The 17,147-nt window shown below is 44.1% G+C and overlaps 1 protein-coding gene across 3 annotated transcripts in view; it reads right to left on the reverse strand.

Annotated features, from left to right (window-relative positions):
• Nucleotides 1–5,746: 5,746 nt before the first annotated feature.
• The window catches only part of Kcnip1 (potassium voltage-gated channel interacting protein 1), a 335,910-nt gene continuing 324,509 nt past the window's right edge, over nucleotides 5,747–17,147 (reverse strand). For all 3 annotated transcript variants that reach the window (XM_055604589.1, XM_055604590.1, XM_055604591.1), the window contains 6 exons: nucleotides 16,669–16,738; nucleotides 15,344–15,414; nucleotides 14,482–14,589; nucleotides 10,663–10,767; nucleotides 9,285–9,347; nucleotides 5,747–6,610 (listed from right to left, as the gene is read on the reverse strand). In XM_055604589.1, coding sequence (XP_055460564.1) covers nucleotides 6,563–6,610; nucleotides 9,285–9,347; nucleotides 10,663–10,767; nucleotides 14,482–14,589; nucleotides 15,344–15,414; nucleotides 16,669–16,738 — 465 coding nt within the window. In that variant the 3' untranslated portion in view covers nucleotides 5,747–6,562. The remainder of the gene's footprint in view (nucleotides 6,611–9,284; nucleotides 9,348–10,662; nucleotides 10,768–14,481; nucleotides 14,590–15,343; nucleotides 15,415–16,668; nucleotides 16,739–17,147) is intronic.

Raw genomic sequence — 17,147 nt, forward strand, 5'->3', positions numbered from 1 at the left:
GTCTAGAGATTTATTACTTGGATAATTCTAAATACAGTTAAGTTGATGACAAAGATTATCCACCACAGCATGTTAGTAAACTATAAAATTACCGGCACGTATTACTGTTTCCCAATTGCTAATGCTAATCATGTAGCATCTTGGTACAGTGCAGTCATTTGTTAGTGGAGACTTGGCTGGCCTTTGGGCCAAGTTCAACTCTTATGCTTGTTTAGCTTTCTCTGTGGTACCTTAATACCCGGTTGGCATCCATATAAAAACGGGAAGATTTAATTTACAGGTCCAGATTTTCAGTTTTCTTTTGAAGATGGTTGGGTCTAATAGCACTGAATCCACAACCCAAAATGGTGGCAATTCCTTGGCCTGTGTCTTGGTTGCTTCCTTTACTCCAGCCTTTCACAGGGCTCCCACAATACCATCCTGCCTTTCAGGTATTTATATTATGATTCACAACAGTAGCCAAATTACAGTTCTAAAGTAGCAATGGAATCATTGTATGACTGGGGTCACCACAGCAGGAGGGACTGTGTTAAAGGGTCTCAGAGCCAGGAAGGGTGAGAACCACTGATTCCCACTGAGCCTCGTGTTCTGTGCTCTGTCACTTAGTTTGTTAATCTCCTTGACTTCATGTACACATTGAACTTCATAGTTCCTGGGCTAGTGATTAAGAATGAAAGAAAGTTCTGTATTAAAACCATCCCTTCACACTTACAGTTATTTGATCATACAGGGGTAATTACACAGCCAAGCTCAAGGTGATTAGGATGCAATGATCTGAACTGAGGAATTTAGCATGTAGGAAGTGCGCAGTAAGTGACCTGTGCCTTTATGTTCTGAGCTCACAGTAGTGAGGAGCGTGGTGGCGTGCATGTGGAGCTAAATGTTCGTGTCCATCTTTACTTCCCCCCCACTGTGTTGCTGTGAGTTTTTGTTGTCTCATGTGTCATGTGAGATAGTGGAGCGGCACCCCAGCTTCTTCTTTCCGAGCTGCTGTGACAAAATACCCTGAGAAAAGTAACTTAGGATGAAGAGTTTATTTTAGCCCACGGGTCCAGGTTACAGTCCGGCATAGCCAGGGAGTCATAGCAACCAAAGCTGGGGGAGCTGGTCAGATGGCATCCGCAATCAGAGAGCAGAGAACACATACAGGTTTGTGCTCAGCTCTGTCTCTGCTCTTAGGCAGATTGCCCGCTGAGGGAATGATGCCACTCACTCTACCCCAGTTAATAGATAATCCCACATAGACAAGCCCATACACCAACCTGATCTATGCCATAACTCACTGAGATTCTCTTTCAGTTGCTTCTAGATTGTATCACATTGACAATTAAAGCTAGCCATTACAGATGGCATATACCAAGACGTTGATGTAGATGTTCTCCAAAACACTAGCTCTGTATTGTAGCTTTGCATGAAACTTGAGCTAACAATTTGGTGACATCATCAAGAATCTACTCCTCACAGAGTGCGGTAGCCAACACCTTTAATCCCTGCACATAGAAGACAGAAGCAAGCGGATCTCTGTAAGTTTGAAGCCACCCTGGACTACATAGCAAGTTCTAGGCCAGCCAGAGGACAGTGTGAGGCCCTGTCCCCCAAACAAAACAAGCAAACAAGTAGGCAAGCAAAAGAGCAAACACACATCTCATCATCTCTCTGCCTTTATGTCTGTCACCTACGTTGACCTATGCGTTGGCTTCTCTGCAGCTTACAAAACGGCTGGGTGTGGATGGTCCAGCAGAAAAGTGAACTACTTCATTGTGTTGTTTTGCTCAAAAGCCCTAATACTGTTTCTTAAAACTGGTTCTTATTTTAAATCTATTTCCAAGCCAATCCTTGCAGCCAGGGGTATGGGAGGTAGTGGTTGGCTAGGTATACCTCCATGTGCTTCTTTCTCAGGACTGGAGTGTAGTCATCTCCCCAGAATTTGATGGGTCTTCAAAGTCTCACCCAGGGGGGTTGGTTGTCCTCAGAGTGTTTGTATCTCTGAGTTTTAGACTAGAGCACAGAGCTGTCTCCATCTGCCAGTTGAGTTGATCTTTGTTTTGACGTGGAAGGACATCTTGTCTTAGCTTCTTCAAGAAACCATATGGTCGTCTTTTGCATTCATTCTTGGCTTTGTTTCTTACAGAGAAAGAGGAATTTGGTTTGAGTTCATGGTCTTTTTTTTTTCATGGCTGTTTCTACTAGTAGCTTTCATGGAAGCTGCTTTCCAATACCTTCTGGTGTTTGTGTGTCACTTAAAGCAGGACTGAGCTTCAGCCTCTTTCAGAAATAAAACTAATGTGGATTTTGGAAGTTGGCTAAATCTACTTCCAGCTATGTAAGCAGACATTTCAAGGTTTCTGGGAATCATCTTTTCTTCTGCAAAAACAGATTGCTGAGACAACTAGCTCACAAAGCTGCTACGGAACTTGTGTTGGGATGTTTTCTGTTATTGTAACAAAATCTTGGAGGCTGGGTCTTTCCTAAAGAAAACAGATTTTTTTTTTTAAAAAAAAAAAAAAGGTTACGGTTTTTAAGGCTGCAAGTCCCAAGTTGGGTAGTCCCTTTGGTTCACTTTCTGTGGTGACACGCCAATGGCAGATGGTGCTGTGGTGGGAAGGACAGCATGGTAAGCCCGATGCCAGAGTGTGGGGAGCAGCCAGGCTTGCTCTTTTATAAAACACCTGTCTTGAGGACCAACTGAGGCCCTGCGAAAAGTGCACCAATTCCTTCCAAGGGCAAAACAACTAGGGACCTACTTGCACCACCACTTTCCCAATCTTAAAGGCTCTAATGCTACCTGATATTTTCCTAGTAGGACCATAGTCCCAACATACGATGATTATTTGGTATGTATCAGGGCACATTCAGGACATGTTCAAGCCATAGCAAGACTCAAAATATGTGAGTAGAGAATTTCATAGCTGGAGGTCACATGAGGCTGTGCTGTCTGCTCTTCACAGATGGATCATTTAGAACCCCACATAGAGTATCCAACCTCACCTTTACTCTCCTCATCGAAAATAATTTTTTTTTATCTGTTTCCTCCCGCTAGAATATAAGGTTCATGAAAGCAGGACACACATATATCTGCCTGATTGTAGGTTACTGTTGTGAGAAATTGAGGCCACTGTTACCGAGGATGCTCAGAGAGACAAAAGAGACCTCCAAGATTCCCTACTGAGAGGGGAAGGATGTGGGGTATTAATCCACCAAGTCCCAATGGTCTCTCATTACAGACATTGGTGACATATTTATTCTGCCCTGCCCTGCCCACAGACAGAGTGGGACTCTCATGGTCAGAGTAATTCTATGCAGGAGACACCCACCCCACAAAAGTCTTGGTAGTTGGTAGCGGTTGAGCCCACCTGCATGGTGATGGCAAGTGCGGAGTGAATGGGAATATGGATAAGGCACTCATGGTACCTATTACACGGTTAACTGGTTAAATGGTTAAATGGTGCCAACCCAGCCAGGACAGCCCTCTTCCTTCTGTCTGATTATTAATTTGAAGAGTGATTTGAATACCCCCCCTTTCAATTTTCGTCTGAACATTTTGAGGGTGCTCAGGGCTCATTTCAGTTTCTTATGTGTTGCCTGGCTAACACAGGGATAGAGATACCAATCCTTCCTTTAGCTTAGAGTGGGGCTTCTCAACCTTAGGTACACACCGGTGTCACCTGGAGAGCTTGAAAGCAGCCTGCTGCTCAGGGCTCCACTACTAGAGATCTTGCCTCAACCTATCCGGGATAACGTCTCTTCATTTAACATTTCAAAAAATGTCACTGTCTCTGCTCCCCAGGGACTAATGACACAATATGAAACACTTACTCCATAAGCAGATAATGCAAGCATCTTTGAAGGTCAAACTGTCTAACTTCATACACAGCTTGATTTGATAGTTCATGATGTCATTAAGGTCTCAATTTCTTTTATAATTACATCTCTGCCTCGTTTTATATGATTGACATGTGTTTCCTTAGCCCTTTGGCTGGCAGAAAAAAAATGCTTGGAATGCCTAAATAGATACCAGCATATCTTAGGGAGTGTTCCTTCCTTTTCATGCCCAGAAGAGAAAACATCTTTGTCCTGTTATTCCCAGCACAAGTTTTGAGATTCTTGCTGTTTAACCAGCCCAGGCTTCACTCAACCTGAACTCAGTTGTTATGGCCAAGAGTAGTTCATATCATAAGCTCCATTCTAGAGGTGGGTGTGGTCATTTTTTCATCTTAGCCCTTAATGCACAGTACAACTCCAGTGTAATGTCTAAATGTGCTGGTGCCCAGCCTCTAACCTCATTCTTTGATGTGTCTTGGGTCATAGGCATTGGTATTTTTCAGAGGTGGCTCTGAGGTGCAGCTAGGGCAGAGAACCACTGCCCCAGACTTCATATAGCTTAGTGATGCAGTGTGGACCACATAGAAGGGCCATGGATACAGATGCTCAGCTTGAATCCAGGAAGATGCCTCGCTTGGGACAAGCTAATGTCTAGCAGGGGTCAAATGTCTTATAAGGTCACATGACCATACCCAGGATACTTGAATAGAGGAACAAAGGTGTGGACCAAACAGTTCCCAACTAGGAAAGGAGATATCCAATGACCAACACGTTGGGAGTAACTCATGCACACAGGTTCTGTGGTAGCCTGGTCCTGCTATAGGCCCCCAGATTCTAGCTACATCTCCCTTCCCTCTGCCAGCTTCCTCATCTGGTAAGTGGCTTTGAAGAATACCCATGAGTCACAGTTTTGTCAGTTTAACTCAGGCAAAGATAATCAGAGTTGAAGAATTGCCTCCATTGGACTGGCCTGAAGATATGCCCGTGGGGATAGTTTCTTGATTGCCGATTGACACGTACGGGCCCAGCCCATTGTGGATGGTATCATCCTTAGACAAGTGAGCCTGGGCTGCTTAAGAACGTGAGCTTTGGTCTCTGATTCAGTTACTGCCTTGGCTTCTCCTGATTGAGATGGACTACAAAGTGTAAGATGGAATAACCCCTTTCCTTCCCAAGCTGCTTTTGGTCATTGTGCTTATGACCATAACAGAGAAGAAACCAGAACACATCTCCTGACTACAAATGACTGAGATTTGTGGGAAATGCTCTCAGTTTCTTGAATCAAGGAGAATCCTCTTACAGAGTGGGGGGTGTTATATGAAGGTCCCCTTACCCCTCTGAGCAGCAGGGTTCTCATAAGTAAAACCAAGACTCTACCTTCTGGGATGTTCTACCATGAGCATGAAGTAAGAGAATGTCTACAAAACTTTCAAGCTGCCCTTGACAGATAATAGCGCTTCCATAAATCTATTCAAGGATGCTCCTGTTAGAAAAAAATTTAGTGTGGTGTCACTGGGAAAACTAAGATGCATGATGTTGACCTCTAGTAATCATTTTATGGTGGTAAGACAGAACTCCTTAATCAATCTTTGAACTCCACACCCTTAGCAAAGAGGCCTGGTCCTTTTTAGCTCTGTATCCCCAACAGCAGCACATGGGACTCTGGGGTTTCTATCTTGGAGTCTTGGGAGTGGCAATCTTACTAGACAGGAGCTGTTGTAAAAAGCTTTGTTTTGACGTTGCATTTGCATATGGTCACAGCACCTGCAGTTGGGTTCAATGTTACTGAGGATAGTTTAAGGGTGAAGGCACTGTGGCCCCAAGAAAGTAGTAGGAACCCAAGGTCAAATGGGTGGACTAGCCATCCTTTGTCACAACTTACCTCTTCTGGGCAATGAAGTCATGGAAGAAGGGATTGAGAGTGTACGAAATAGTTGTGTTTATTGATTAGAACAGGGTATAAAAGTACAGCATTTTGCAGGCATTCTGGACCTTCTGGGAGGGGCATGCAGTGTTCAACTTGAGCAGGGAATGGAGAGGAGGGATAGACCACTGGGCAATGGTTCCCCTCCTGGGCATGTTAAGAGACTTGCTCTATGAGCACAGATGATAGTGTGGGAGAATTATTAGTCCCTACCTCTGGAAACAAATGACATGGGCAGTTTGGATCATCTGATAACACCATGCTTAATAATTCAGTCCTATTCTACAAGTATTAGGTGCTGCCTCTCCCAATCTTGGCATGATAAACTAACTGTTCTAACTGTATAACACTCTTTCTTCCCATCAGAGGAAGAGAAACAGGCACATTGGCTTGGGAGGCCATCAGAGGATGGTGTACATTTGGCTCAGGTCCTCTGGCTTCCAGATTCACCAGGGTCTGCCTGACTGGGAGGCAGTGAGTCGGGGCTATGTAAGCATAAAATTGTGCACTATTGTTTAAGCTCAAGCAGAGGGGCCTTCCACGGGGCAGCAGCATGAAGAGATGGGCATGCTCCCAAAACAAACTCAGATTTCAGCTCATCTCTCTCAAGAGGAGTAAGGAGGAAGAGTTGGCAATCAGAGACTGAGCCACTTGATGCCAGATTTTGTAGAAAATCTTCAGCAGAGAATTCTTCCAAAGTGTAAAAGGTATTTCTGTCCCAAGAGTTGGTGTGTAAAATCAGAACGAGGGCAGATCAGGGCATTAAGGTGTTTGTTTGTTCATTGTCTCTGAGAGCAGGATGGCCAGTGTCCTTAGTTACATAACATTTTGGAACAGCTGTAGAGATCTCATGATGTTGTCATCCTGAGGAAGAGAAGAGTGGGAGAGAGGATGGTTAGAGCTGTTTGAGGCTTCTTCTCAAGAGATCAGTAACTGAGCAAACCTCAAGAGTGGGGTTTCTACGTGAAAGGAAATCAGCAGCAGCATTACAAACAGCCTTACAAGCAACACTACAAGGGGTCAAGGTCTAGCTAGCCTTTAGCTCAAGGCCAGAGGCACCATACCGGCATTCAGGAGAGAAAAACAACCTCATGGTTTTTCTTTAAGATGCTCCGTCAATGTGTTGTATGAAATGGTTTTTCACTTCTGTGGAGATAATCACAGTTTTTCCTATTTCCTTGATTACTGTGATTAATTATACTGACTAATTCTTGGATGTTAAACCAACCTTGCAACTTCCCATCTTAAGGCTATGATAGCCTCATCAATCAAACTGGGAAGGTTCTCTGTTTCTTGAGATTAGTATAATTTCTTCCTTAAATGTTTGGAAGCATGCACGATAGGAGCTACTTAAGTCTGTCATTTCTCTGGGGTAAAGTTTTAAATTACAGATTCAATGCCTATGAGACATAAGACTACTTACATTTTTGTTTTCTTTTTGTGTTAGTTTTGAAAAGCTGTGCTTTGTAGGAAACTCATACATCTTATGCAAATTGTCAAAATTAGTGAGGAAAAAAATTACTATATTTTAATATCAGAAAAACTTATAGAAAATGTTATTTTTTTTTTACTTCTGATATCATCAATTTGAGGGTTTAAAAAATCTTTCTCATTTTACTCAGTCTCAGTAAGCATTCATCAATTTTATTAATCTTCAAAGATGTCTTTTAGCTTTGTTTGTATTTGTACTTGTCTGTATTTTATATTTCATAGCATATACTCTCTAAAGTATATTTGAGACAGGGCATCTTCTCTATGTAGCTCTGGCTGTCCTGGAACTCAGAGATCTGCCTGCCTCTGCCTCCTAAGAGCTGGGATTAAAGGTGTGCCCCACCACATATGTCTTTCTAAGGTATAACTATAGAAAGGTGCAAAGTTCTTAATTTTTTCATACTCAGTACCACACTTCTACATTTGAATTAAAATATAATAAAAACATGAAATATTAAAACTTGTGGTGTCTAAAGCTAATGTAGTGCATGTGCGTGTACATATGTGTGTGTGAGTGAGTGTGTATGAGTGTGTGTGTGTGTCCCACTGAGTTTAAGGCTGAGAAAGCAGGATTTTAATAGAGAAAATTAAAAGAGACCAAAGTTATTATGTGGATCTGAGTTTTTGTAAGTTGCTGTGGCTTCTGGAATAAGGCAGCTTGTGCTCAATCCCGGGACCTCTTACTTCCTGCCCATGTTACTTATCCTCTCTGTGCCTTAGTTTCCCCATGTATAAAGTGGGATTGAGTATAATGTCTACCTATTGTGAGGTAGTGAAAAAATGAGTTACATAGGAATAACGGAGGAACACGATCTGAAAATCTCTTTCACCTGGAAACCAAAGTAAAGAAAGAACACTTCTGTTGGGTGTTTGACATTAGCATGATAGCGTTTAAAATCCCTCTCTGCCACTCATTGTAGCATTAACAACACCTCTTAATATTGTGGTGCCACAGTTTTCTATGACAGGCATAGCTGCTTAGTCTGTTCATAATGATTAAATATTTAAACACTTCTAACTCCACAGGTGAAGCTGCCAACCCGATTTTACTCTCTTTCTTAGTGTCCATTCTTCTGGCTGCCTAGGAACTTGATTGGGATCCAAAGACTACTCAAAAGATCTGTCAACTAATGGGTGACCCTCAGGCTGAGCTTGGACAATCCAGGACAATGGTAAAGCTCGGTTAAAAGGGGGCAGGATCCAGTCTGGCCTAATTGTTAGCTGTCTGGAACACCGTCATGTGGGACGTCTGCCTGGAGGGTTTTCATGTGGCCGAAGCTCTTTGGTCAGTGCTCTTTGTGTGTTAATACAGCCTCCTCTACAGCCTGGCATTGCAGTGTTTTTTTTTGGGGGGGGGGGCAGGGGAAGCTTAGGCTGTGCTTTTGTGGAATGAGGTAGAGCATAAACCTTTTAAGTAGTTAGAGCAACTGTTTCCAGTTCAGGGCTGGGCAGGGCACCAGTGACAGTTACTCATGAGATTTAACTAAAGCATAGTCCAAGGAGCAGCACTGTCTCCTGAGGTGTGTGCACAAAGCAAGCCTGGCCTCAGACCTGTGCAGGCCCCACCTGTATTTTAACAGGAACTCTGAGAAGTCTGGTTTGCACAAGTGAGTTCCGGCGGCCTTGGTATTGGGCATTTAAATTACGATGACAATTTCTAGACCCTTCTAGAGTATCTGGAATAGGTTTGAAAACACCCTTTTGGAAGAACTTCAGGCAATTTCACGCACACTGGATTGGGGATCTTGTTGAAGGTGTTCCCGCTGTTCTTTTGTATCTGAGGAAGGGGCACAGAGGCAGAGAAGAGGACAGGGCCACCTATTCGGCAAATCTCATTCCACAATGACCTGCTAGGCCTTCACATCACCCGGACCTGAGCTTCTGCTGTCTGCTGGTCATATGCTGAGCAGGCCTGGCTGAGGCGTGGAGGTGGTGGGATTCCGAGCTCAGGGTCACAGGTGTGTACAGATTTCAGATCCTTACTTCTACAGTCCCCATGCCCCAGATTCCCTCCTCAGAGATACTGTCTCCCGAGACTTCTCCTTACCTCCTGACAGGATTCAAGAAATTCATCTAAAGTTACGATGCCATCTTTATTTTTGTCCATTTTCTGAAAGACACAATAGAGAGGTCCTTAAAGAACCCGGTATTTAACATTTCACAATTTGTTCTCTGTTAATCCTAGAATTAGGAAGGTCTTTTGCTAGCTCCTTGGTTCCTGGTTATAGTATTATGGTCCTCCTGGGCTTCTTTACATCAAAATATTGGTCTCAACACTTACCTCATTGTTACATTATTATTATGCTGACATCCCAACATGTGGTAGTCTGTTTCTGTTATTATAACAAAATAACTGAGGCCAGGTGTTGAATAAAGAAACGAGGTTTATTTATCTTATTGTTCTAGAGCAGTAGTCATCAACCTTCCTAATGCTGTGACCCTTTCATACAGTTTCTCATGTTGTAGGGACTCCCAACCATAAAGTTATTTTTGTTGCTACTTCATAACTTTAACTTTGCTACTGTTAAGACCTATAATGTAAATATTCTTTAGAGATAGAGGTTTGCCAAAGGGGCTGAGACCCACACGTTGGGAACTACTGTTCTGGAGGTCCAAGATCAAGACACCAGTTTCCATCAGGTGACGGCCTCATGGAGGATGACATCATCACAGTGGGCACATGTGGAAGTGGTCACACAACACAACAGGAAGCCAGAGAAAGAGCCAGACTAGCTCATTCGACTCAGCACTAATACCTCTGAGGCAATGTTCCCAAGGACCTAGTCACCTCAATCAGACCCCACCCATTAAGAATTCCATGACCTTAAACCCTGCCATGCTGAGGACCAGGCTTCCATGAACCTTGGCCATACACCCAAACCATTTCCAAACCATAACTGATGTGGTCCTCACACTTCCTGCTTGGCTTCTCTATCTGGCAGAAAGAACACTGGAGAAACAGGCTCTGATCCTTTCCTGTGCAGATTGTCTGTGCAAACTTTCTGTACAAAGAGGGAGGCTTGGGCTCAGTGAGCCCTGAGTTCTTTGGTGCTCTCTGTTGCTAGACTTCTTAAAAGCTAAGTGCAGCTTTGAGGAAACTACTTCTCCACACGGTCATCAGCGGTATCCACCCATTCCCTACTGGATCGAGGCTGAACTCTCCCACTTACAGTTCGTTCAGTCTCACTTTACCCTGGTTTCTAATTTTTGTTCCCCTTTTCAGCCCAGACAAACATGCTCAATAAGTACACAGAGGGGATGAATAAAGTTTTCTCCATCTACTCTGCTCCTGCAAGTATGATATTTACCATAGTAAATATCATAAAAAAAATATGCTCCCTGTTCTCTTCTGTAACACACTGTTCCACCTCGCAGGAGCATCTCCCGGCCAATCAGTGTAAGCCCCTGTGTAGGTGCGTACGTACCTGGAAGAAGACGTCCACGTGCTGCCTGGGAGTGTCCTCTTTGAGCACAGGGTAGGTGTACTTCCCCATCATGTCGTAGATGGCTTTGACTATGTCCATCATCTCCTGGAAGGGGACATGGAAGAACACACTGTTGGGACCGTAAGGTCAAACCTTCTTAGGTGACAGCATTTAGGATTTGCTAAGGGTCCCTCTAGCCAAGCAGAATGGCTAAGAGGACCTCTTAGTAGGGAGGGACAAGACAAAACACCTTTCTCAGGGAAAGTGGGGGAATCCTCTCTGCCTTCAGGCATCTTGAGTAGGTGACACTTACGTTCTTTGTCCCCAGTGAGGGATGGCACTGGATTCCCCATTTGCAGGTTGAGAAAATGAAGCATTGTTCTAACTTACAGGTTAGTGGATATTTTAGACCAGCCTTTAAAACATCCTCACAGCTTCTCTAGGACTATAGATTTTAGTATGTTTATCCTATATTATATGGCTAATATTCACTTATGAGTGAGTATATACCGTGTGTCTTTCTGCTTCTGGGTTATCTCACTCAAGATGATCTTTTCTAGTTCCCACCATTTGCCTACAAATTTCATGATTTCCTTGTTTTTAATAGCTGATCTATACTCCTAAAGAAGCTAAACAACAAGGAAGATCCTAGTGAAAATGCTCAGTCCTCATTCAGAAGGACAAATGCGATAGACATTGGAAGCAGGAGAAGACAAGGAACAGGCCAGGAGCCTACCACAGATGGCCTCTGAAAGACTCTACCAATCGAGGTATGGAAGGAGAGGCTGCCAAACTTTGGGCAGAGTGCAGGTAATTTTATGAAAGAAGGGGAAGACAGAAAGACCTGGAGGGGACAGGAGCTCCAAAAAGAGACCAACAGAGTTAAAAAAAAAAAAAAAAAAAAAAAAAAGCTGAGTCCTAAAGGCCCTGCAGAGACTGATACCCCAACCAAGGACAATGCATGGAGAGGACCTAAAACCCCTACTCAGATGTAGCCCATAGACTCAGTCTCCAAGTGGGTTCCCTAATAAGGGGAGTAGGGGCTTTTTCTGACATGAACTCAGTAACAGGCTCTCTGATCACCTTCCCCTGGGTGGAGGGTGCAGCCTTGCTAGGCCACAGAGGAAGACAATGCAACCAGTCCTGATGAGACCTGATAGGCTAGGGTCAAATAGAAGGGGAGGAAGACCTCACCTATCAGTGGACTAGAAAAGGGGTATAGGGGGAGAAGAGGAAGGGAGGGTGGGATTGAGAGGCGAGGAGGGAGGGGGACACAACCGGGATACAAATGGAATAAATTGTCATAAATGATAATAATAATAAAAAATTTAAAAACATACTCACAGGTTCTATTGCTATTTTAAGTTAAGAAAAAAAATGTAACCAATATAAGGATTACCCACAGACACTGAGGTTTTCTCTAAACCTACAATTAATAAGTTTACTAATTATAAGAAAAGTTTAAAAAACCAATACAGAAGGCTAATGTATACTTTTCACTCCGTTTCCCTTAATATTAAAACAGGTAAAACTCTATAAAAATGGTCAAACCCAGGAAATTGACGTTGCTACACTATTATTTATTAAACGGTAGTTTGTTTATATCTATCTCATCCGTTTTCCCACTGATATCTTTTTCTACTTAAGACTGCATTTGTGTCAAGCTGTGTGTCTTCGTGTTTTCAGGACCTTGTCGTGTGTGATGAGAGTGCTGCTCAGCTCTTTTGTAGCCGGTCTCTCAGCTTGGGCAGGCTTTGGAGAAGCGATGGGTGGTCCAGCCTCACCAAAGCACCATCAGGGTGGGCCATGCTGTGGCTGTGTCTTGTGACTGGCGGTTCCTTGATTAAGGGGTTGTCTGTCAACTCTCTGATTTTAGTGTCTGTCAACACACCTTGACAGCAAACATGATCTCTGTGGTATTTGTTTAATGAAAATTCTATGTTTTTCTCTATGTTTTAGATGAGAGATTTAAAAAAATTCTCTCAGATTCTGTTGCTGTTTCAAATTAGGACAGGGGAGCCAACAGCCAATATCCATAGGGAACCTGAGGCTTTCTTTACTTAAGTGACTCATAATTGTAGACATCCTGGAATACTTCTGAAAGTCAGAGGTCTCTTCTCTTCATTTGTTTATGTACTTAGTTCTTTGGATTTGTGGATTTTCTATTGGTGACAATTTGATATTATCATGTTTTATTTTGTTGATTAAATTGCATTTGCTTTGGCTTTTTAAAACTCCTCTAGGCTGATGCCTGGAGTTGTTTGACCTGTCCCGATCAGGATTCAGGTTCATTTTCTATTTCTCCTTTCCTAGTCCCAAGACACACAGCTCTCTAAGGAAACTTGCTCCTTTTTTTTCTCTTTAATTAAAGAAAGGTGTTTAAAAAAATTGATCGGGGTGTCCTCAGGTGTCTCCCCCAACATATAGAGCTAGGAAATGGGTTTGTATGCACATATTCATTTCACAAGGTGCATTTTACTAGCCCTTTACACCCATGTGGCCTTTGAGCTCTTTTTTACTTGAGAACTTTTATTAGAGAAGGGAGAGAAAAAAATTCTTTTGAATGCTTGTGATTCTCATTGCCTGCAAGTTTGATAAGAATGTACTAGCATGCTTGCTAGGAAGAGGTCTTAGAAAACTACCTACCCACACTGGTGCCCACACTTCATTAATTCTGCCGTCTAAAATGTCTGACAGACATTAGTGGTGAAAACTCTGCCTGCTTTGCCCATTATAAAAAGGGAGTAGTTTGTAAGATTACTCAGTTTGGAGGGCATGTGGAACTCTGCCTTCCTTGGAAACCCCTCTAGTGGCTGTTCCTTCTTCCTGTGCCCCTTTCCCTCATTTTGGGTGTGACTGGCTCTGGTGTGGCAATACCGTCTTAGAGAGGTCCTTGCTGACTCTTAACAAAACATCCACCTCTCATTCTGAAGCCTGCTGTTACTGTCCATCCCACTACACTGCTCCGTGACAGTCAGAGCTGGTCTGATTGCTCACCGTTTTTGTCTCCAGCACCCAGGAAACTGAATGAGTTCTCAGATCTGTGTGGAGAACCCATGACTGAACCAATAGGGAACTCTGCTGTGTATGTACTCTGAATGGGAGTCCTCCCTCTACGTGAGGGAGAACCTTACAGTGTTGAGGTGAAGGTTAGAGATGATCTTCACGGTTCCAGGCGTCATGCTTGAGATACAGGAGCTCAGCAAGATGACGCACCAGATGTTATTGTCAAGGCCCCAGGTTTGCAGGAGACGCCCAGGTGACCTGAGTGATAGTCCATGGGTGGTTCACTGGCTAAACACATGTAGCAAGATTTAGTGAAGCAGTGAGGAATCTGAAATTCTCTGGTTTTGTTTGTTTGTTTGCTTGTTTTGTTTTTGAGACAGCTGCCTACCACCCCAATCGTTTCTTTCTTTGGTTTTGTTAAGATGAGGGGAATGGGCTCCAATGACTGTCACCTCCGCCTTAAAGAACTCTTTGTTCTCTTCTGGGCACTTCTTGCAGCCTTCCATGCTCACCTTGAGCTTTAATGCCAGGCTGCTAACCAGTGGGAATGCAGGTTCCCTGGAGAGAAGACTCTGCCCCGAAACAAGACAATGCCAGCCCATCACATCTGTGTGAGCTTGTGAGAAATGGCTTGACACTTTCCTAGGCACTAGGGCAGGATGGAGAGGGGAGATATCAGCAGTGGGCTTCTTCATTTTTGCTAGGGATGGACTCGGTTTCACTCAGTGTTTTCCCTGGTTTTGGATTGCTTTTGATTCCGTCACTTTCACTGTGCCCATCTCACGTCTCCTGCTCTCAGCTCAGCTCACTTACCTCTTTGTTTATGTAGCCGTCTTTATTGATGTCATACAAATTAAACGTCCACCTTAGTTTTTCATGGACTGTCCCTCTCAGCAAAATGGACAGAGCAGTCACAAAGTCCTAAGATGTGGAAAGGGTAGGTGTAACATTAATCACTGAGCCACTGCATGGATTCAGCGGAGCCTGACCTCCAGGTTGGATTACACGCTTTTACAAAATGGCACCTCCCACATCCTCTTGTCAGCCAGATGGAAACGACCATTCCTAGTGAAGGATTCCTGTCTTCCATTCCCCATACCTACACCGTTGCAGTTTCTGATGCCCCTTGAGGAAGACTAGAGCTCTGTATGTGTGAGGCACTTCTAGGCAGTTAATTCTGCCTCCCATAGCTGCCATGGTTGCTTAACATCTGAGGGACTGTATATTCTGATGGCTATGACACAGGCCGAGGAAACATACCATCTGTGTTCAAAAGCCTCCTTGGCTACTCACTCACTCTTTGACCTTGGGAAAGCTACTCAGTCTCTCTGCCTCATTTTCTTCTTCTTTAAGATGACAATAAATGATAACATGACCCTGCTTAGTAGCACTAATATAAAAGCTAAACAGGTTAATAAATGCAAAAAGCTAGGACCAAAGGCTACCGCCAGGTATGCAGAGCACAAGGGAGCTCTTAAGGTGTCTACACCCCATTCCCAATGTCTGGATGACAAGGAAAGCCTCTTCCCTGTCCTCAGGTCATGTTTGCTAAATGAATAGTTTCTTGTCTTAACTGAAGGTATTTGATAATTAACCCTTTCCTCCGGGGTCCCAGATTTGGAGGGAGAGGCAATGTAGAACCAGGGAACACCCAGACTGGACCCATGTACTGTACCTCGAACTTCACAGAGCCTGTCTGGGTGGTGTCGAAGGCATTGAAGAGGTAATGGGCATATGTGCTGGCATCTGCAAAGTAGAGGGAAAGGCGGGTGAGTTGGGGGCCAGGCTCCACAGAGGGCAGAGACAGCACTGGAAAACAGGCAGAGGTGAGGTCAGAGAGAGGAGAAGAAGGAGGGACTGAGATCCATTTGCTCAGCCTTTTGAGTTTAGGTGAGAGGTTAATTTTAGCAAAAGGTTAGATAGGTTCTTGTCTCTCCACTTGGTCATCTTGACAATGGCTCTCAGGCCTGTTTCACTGGTGGATGATAATGCGGTGACTGAGATGCGATATCCTGAGCAGTGGTCCTTGCCATGACACTCCCTTGCGAGCAAAGACCAGAGCTTGGATCAAAGCTGATTCTATCTATCTGTGCCTGTAGACATCTAACGCAACACCTCAGAGCATCCATTGCACATATCTGTAATATGGGATGTAACAAGACCTGACTCTTGAAACACGTGGAAAAAAATACATTAAACCGACCTTCCCTGCACATAGTGAAAACTGTCTCTATGGCAGTCATAAAGTGGGAGTCTGGTGGTAGCATGAAATGAAGCTACCTCTCCACAACACAGAGAGAGGCCCTGTACTCAGTTCCACCCTAGGGAGACACTCAGGTACTGCTAGAAAGGCTCTTGAGAGAAAGGGCCCAAGAAGGATGTGGGACACTTGAGTCTATTCTGCACCTGTCCAGGTGACACCTGTGGACAGGTGACACAAGAAGGTCACAGGAGGAAGGATCCCCCGATGTGTGGAGCTGTTCCCAAGTGGGGAACAGTAGCCCTCAGTAACCTGGCTTTATAAATAAGTGCAGTTTCATGCTGCTCACAACTTATTTTCTTCATTGATTTTTTTTTTTATGGTCTGTATTATTTACTAATGTTGTTTGCAGAATTTCAACCTGTCTTAGCCATTTAAGGAACCAAGACGGCAAAGCTTTTGTCCCATATACTTTTCTATTTCTGGCCTGCCACATACAAGCTGTGTGATCATGAGCAAATTTCTGATTGTCTCTGAAACTCAGTTGTACCTTCTGGGATCACAGCACCTGCTTTCTAGAGCTGTTATGAGACTTTCTGATATGACATTATCGACCCTTCTCCTACAGCGGATCCATTTTTGTGTTTCAGAGAACTCTGTATTTTGCAGTAAGGAAAAGTCTCACCCTGATTTCTCCTCTGACTTCGAAGAAGACAGAGACAAAGAACATGGGAGTTGAGGAAGGGAAGGCTGATCACTGGAGGGGATTCTGGGAGGATATTTTTCAAGGATCTACTCACCTCCATGAGGGAAAAACTGAGCGTAGATCTGCTTGAATGTTTCTTCATTGACTGCACCGCTGGGGCACTCCTGCGTGGAGGAGAGACAGACTGAGTGGGAAGTACCGGGGAGCAGGTACCAGGGGGTGGCTACTGAGCAGGTTCCTCATGCCCTCTTCTAGGCAGAGCCTGGGGAAACACCTGTTTACTGGGCCTCTTCAGGGCGCCCTGGAGGTAACCTTATCGTGAAAAGCTAGTTTGCAAGTGGGGAGGGAAGTCATTACAGAATAGGTACTGTGCTGGAAGAGTCTTGGCTTTAGGGCTACAAAGGTCTAGGTTTGGATCCTGGTGAAACCTGTTCTAGCTTTTTGACCTTGCCCAAGGCATTCTGTGATCTTGAACACACTGATCTGTGGAGTGTGACTAACAGTTCCCTTTCAACAGGGCTAGTGCCAAGTGCCCAATTGGGCAACCACCTCCTAGGGCCCTGCTCCAGCTCA

The sequence above is a fragment of the Psammomys obesus genome, unplaced genomic scaffold (assembly GCF_907164565.1).
Source record: "Psammomys obesus unplaced genomic scaffold, mPsaObe1.curated_primary_1811, whole genome shotgun sequence".
Classification (NCBI taxonomy): Eukaryota; Metazoa; Chordata; class Mammalia; order Rodentia; family Muridae; genus Psammomys; species Psammomys obesus.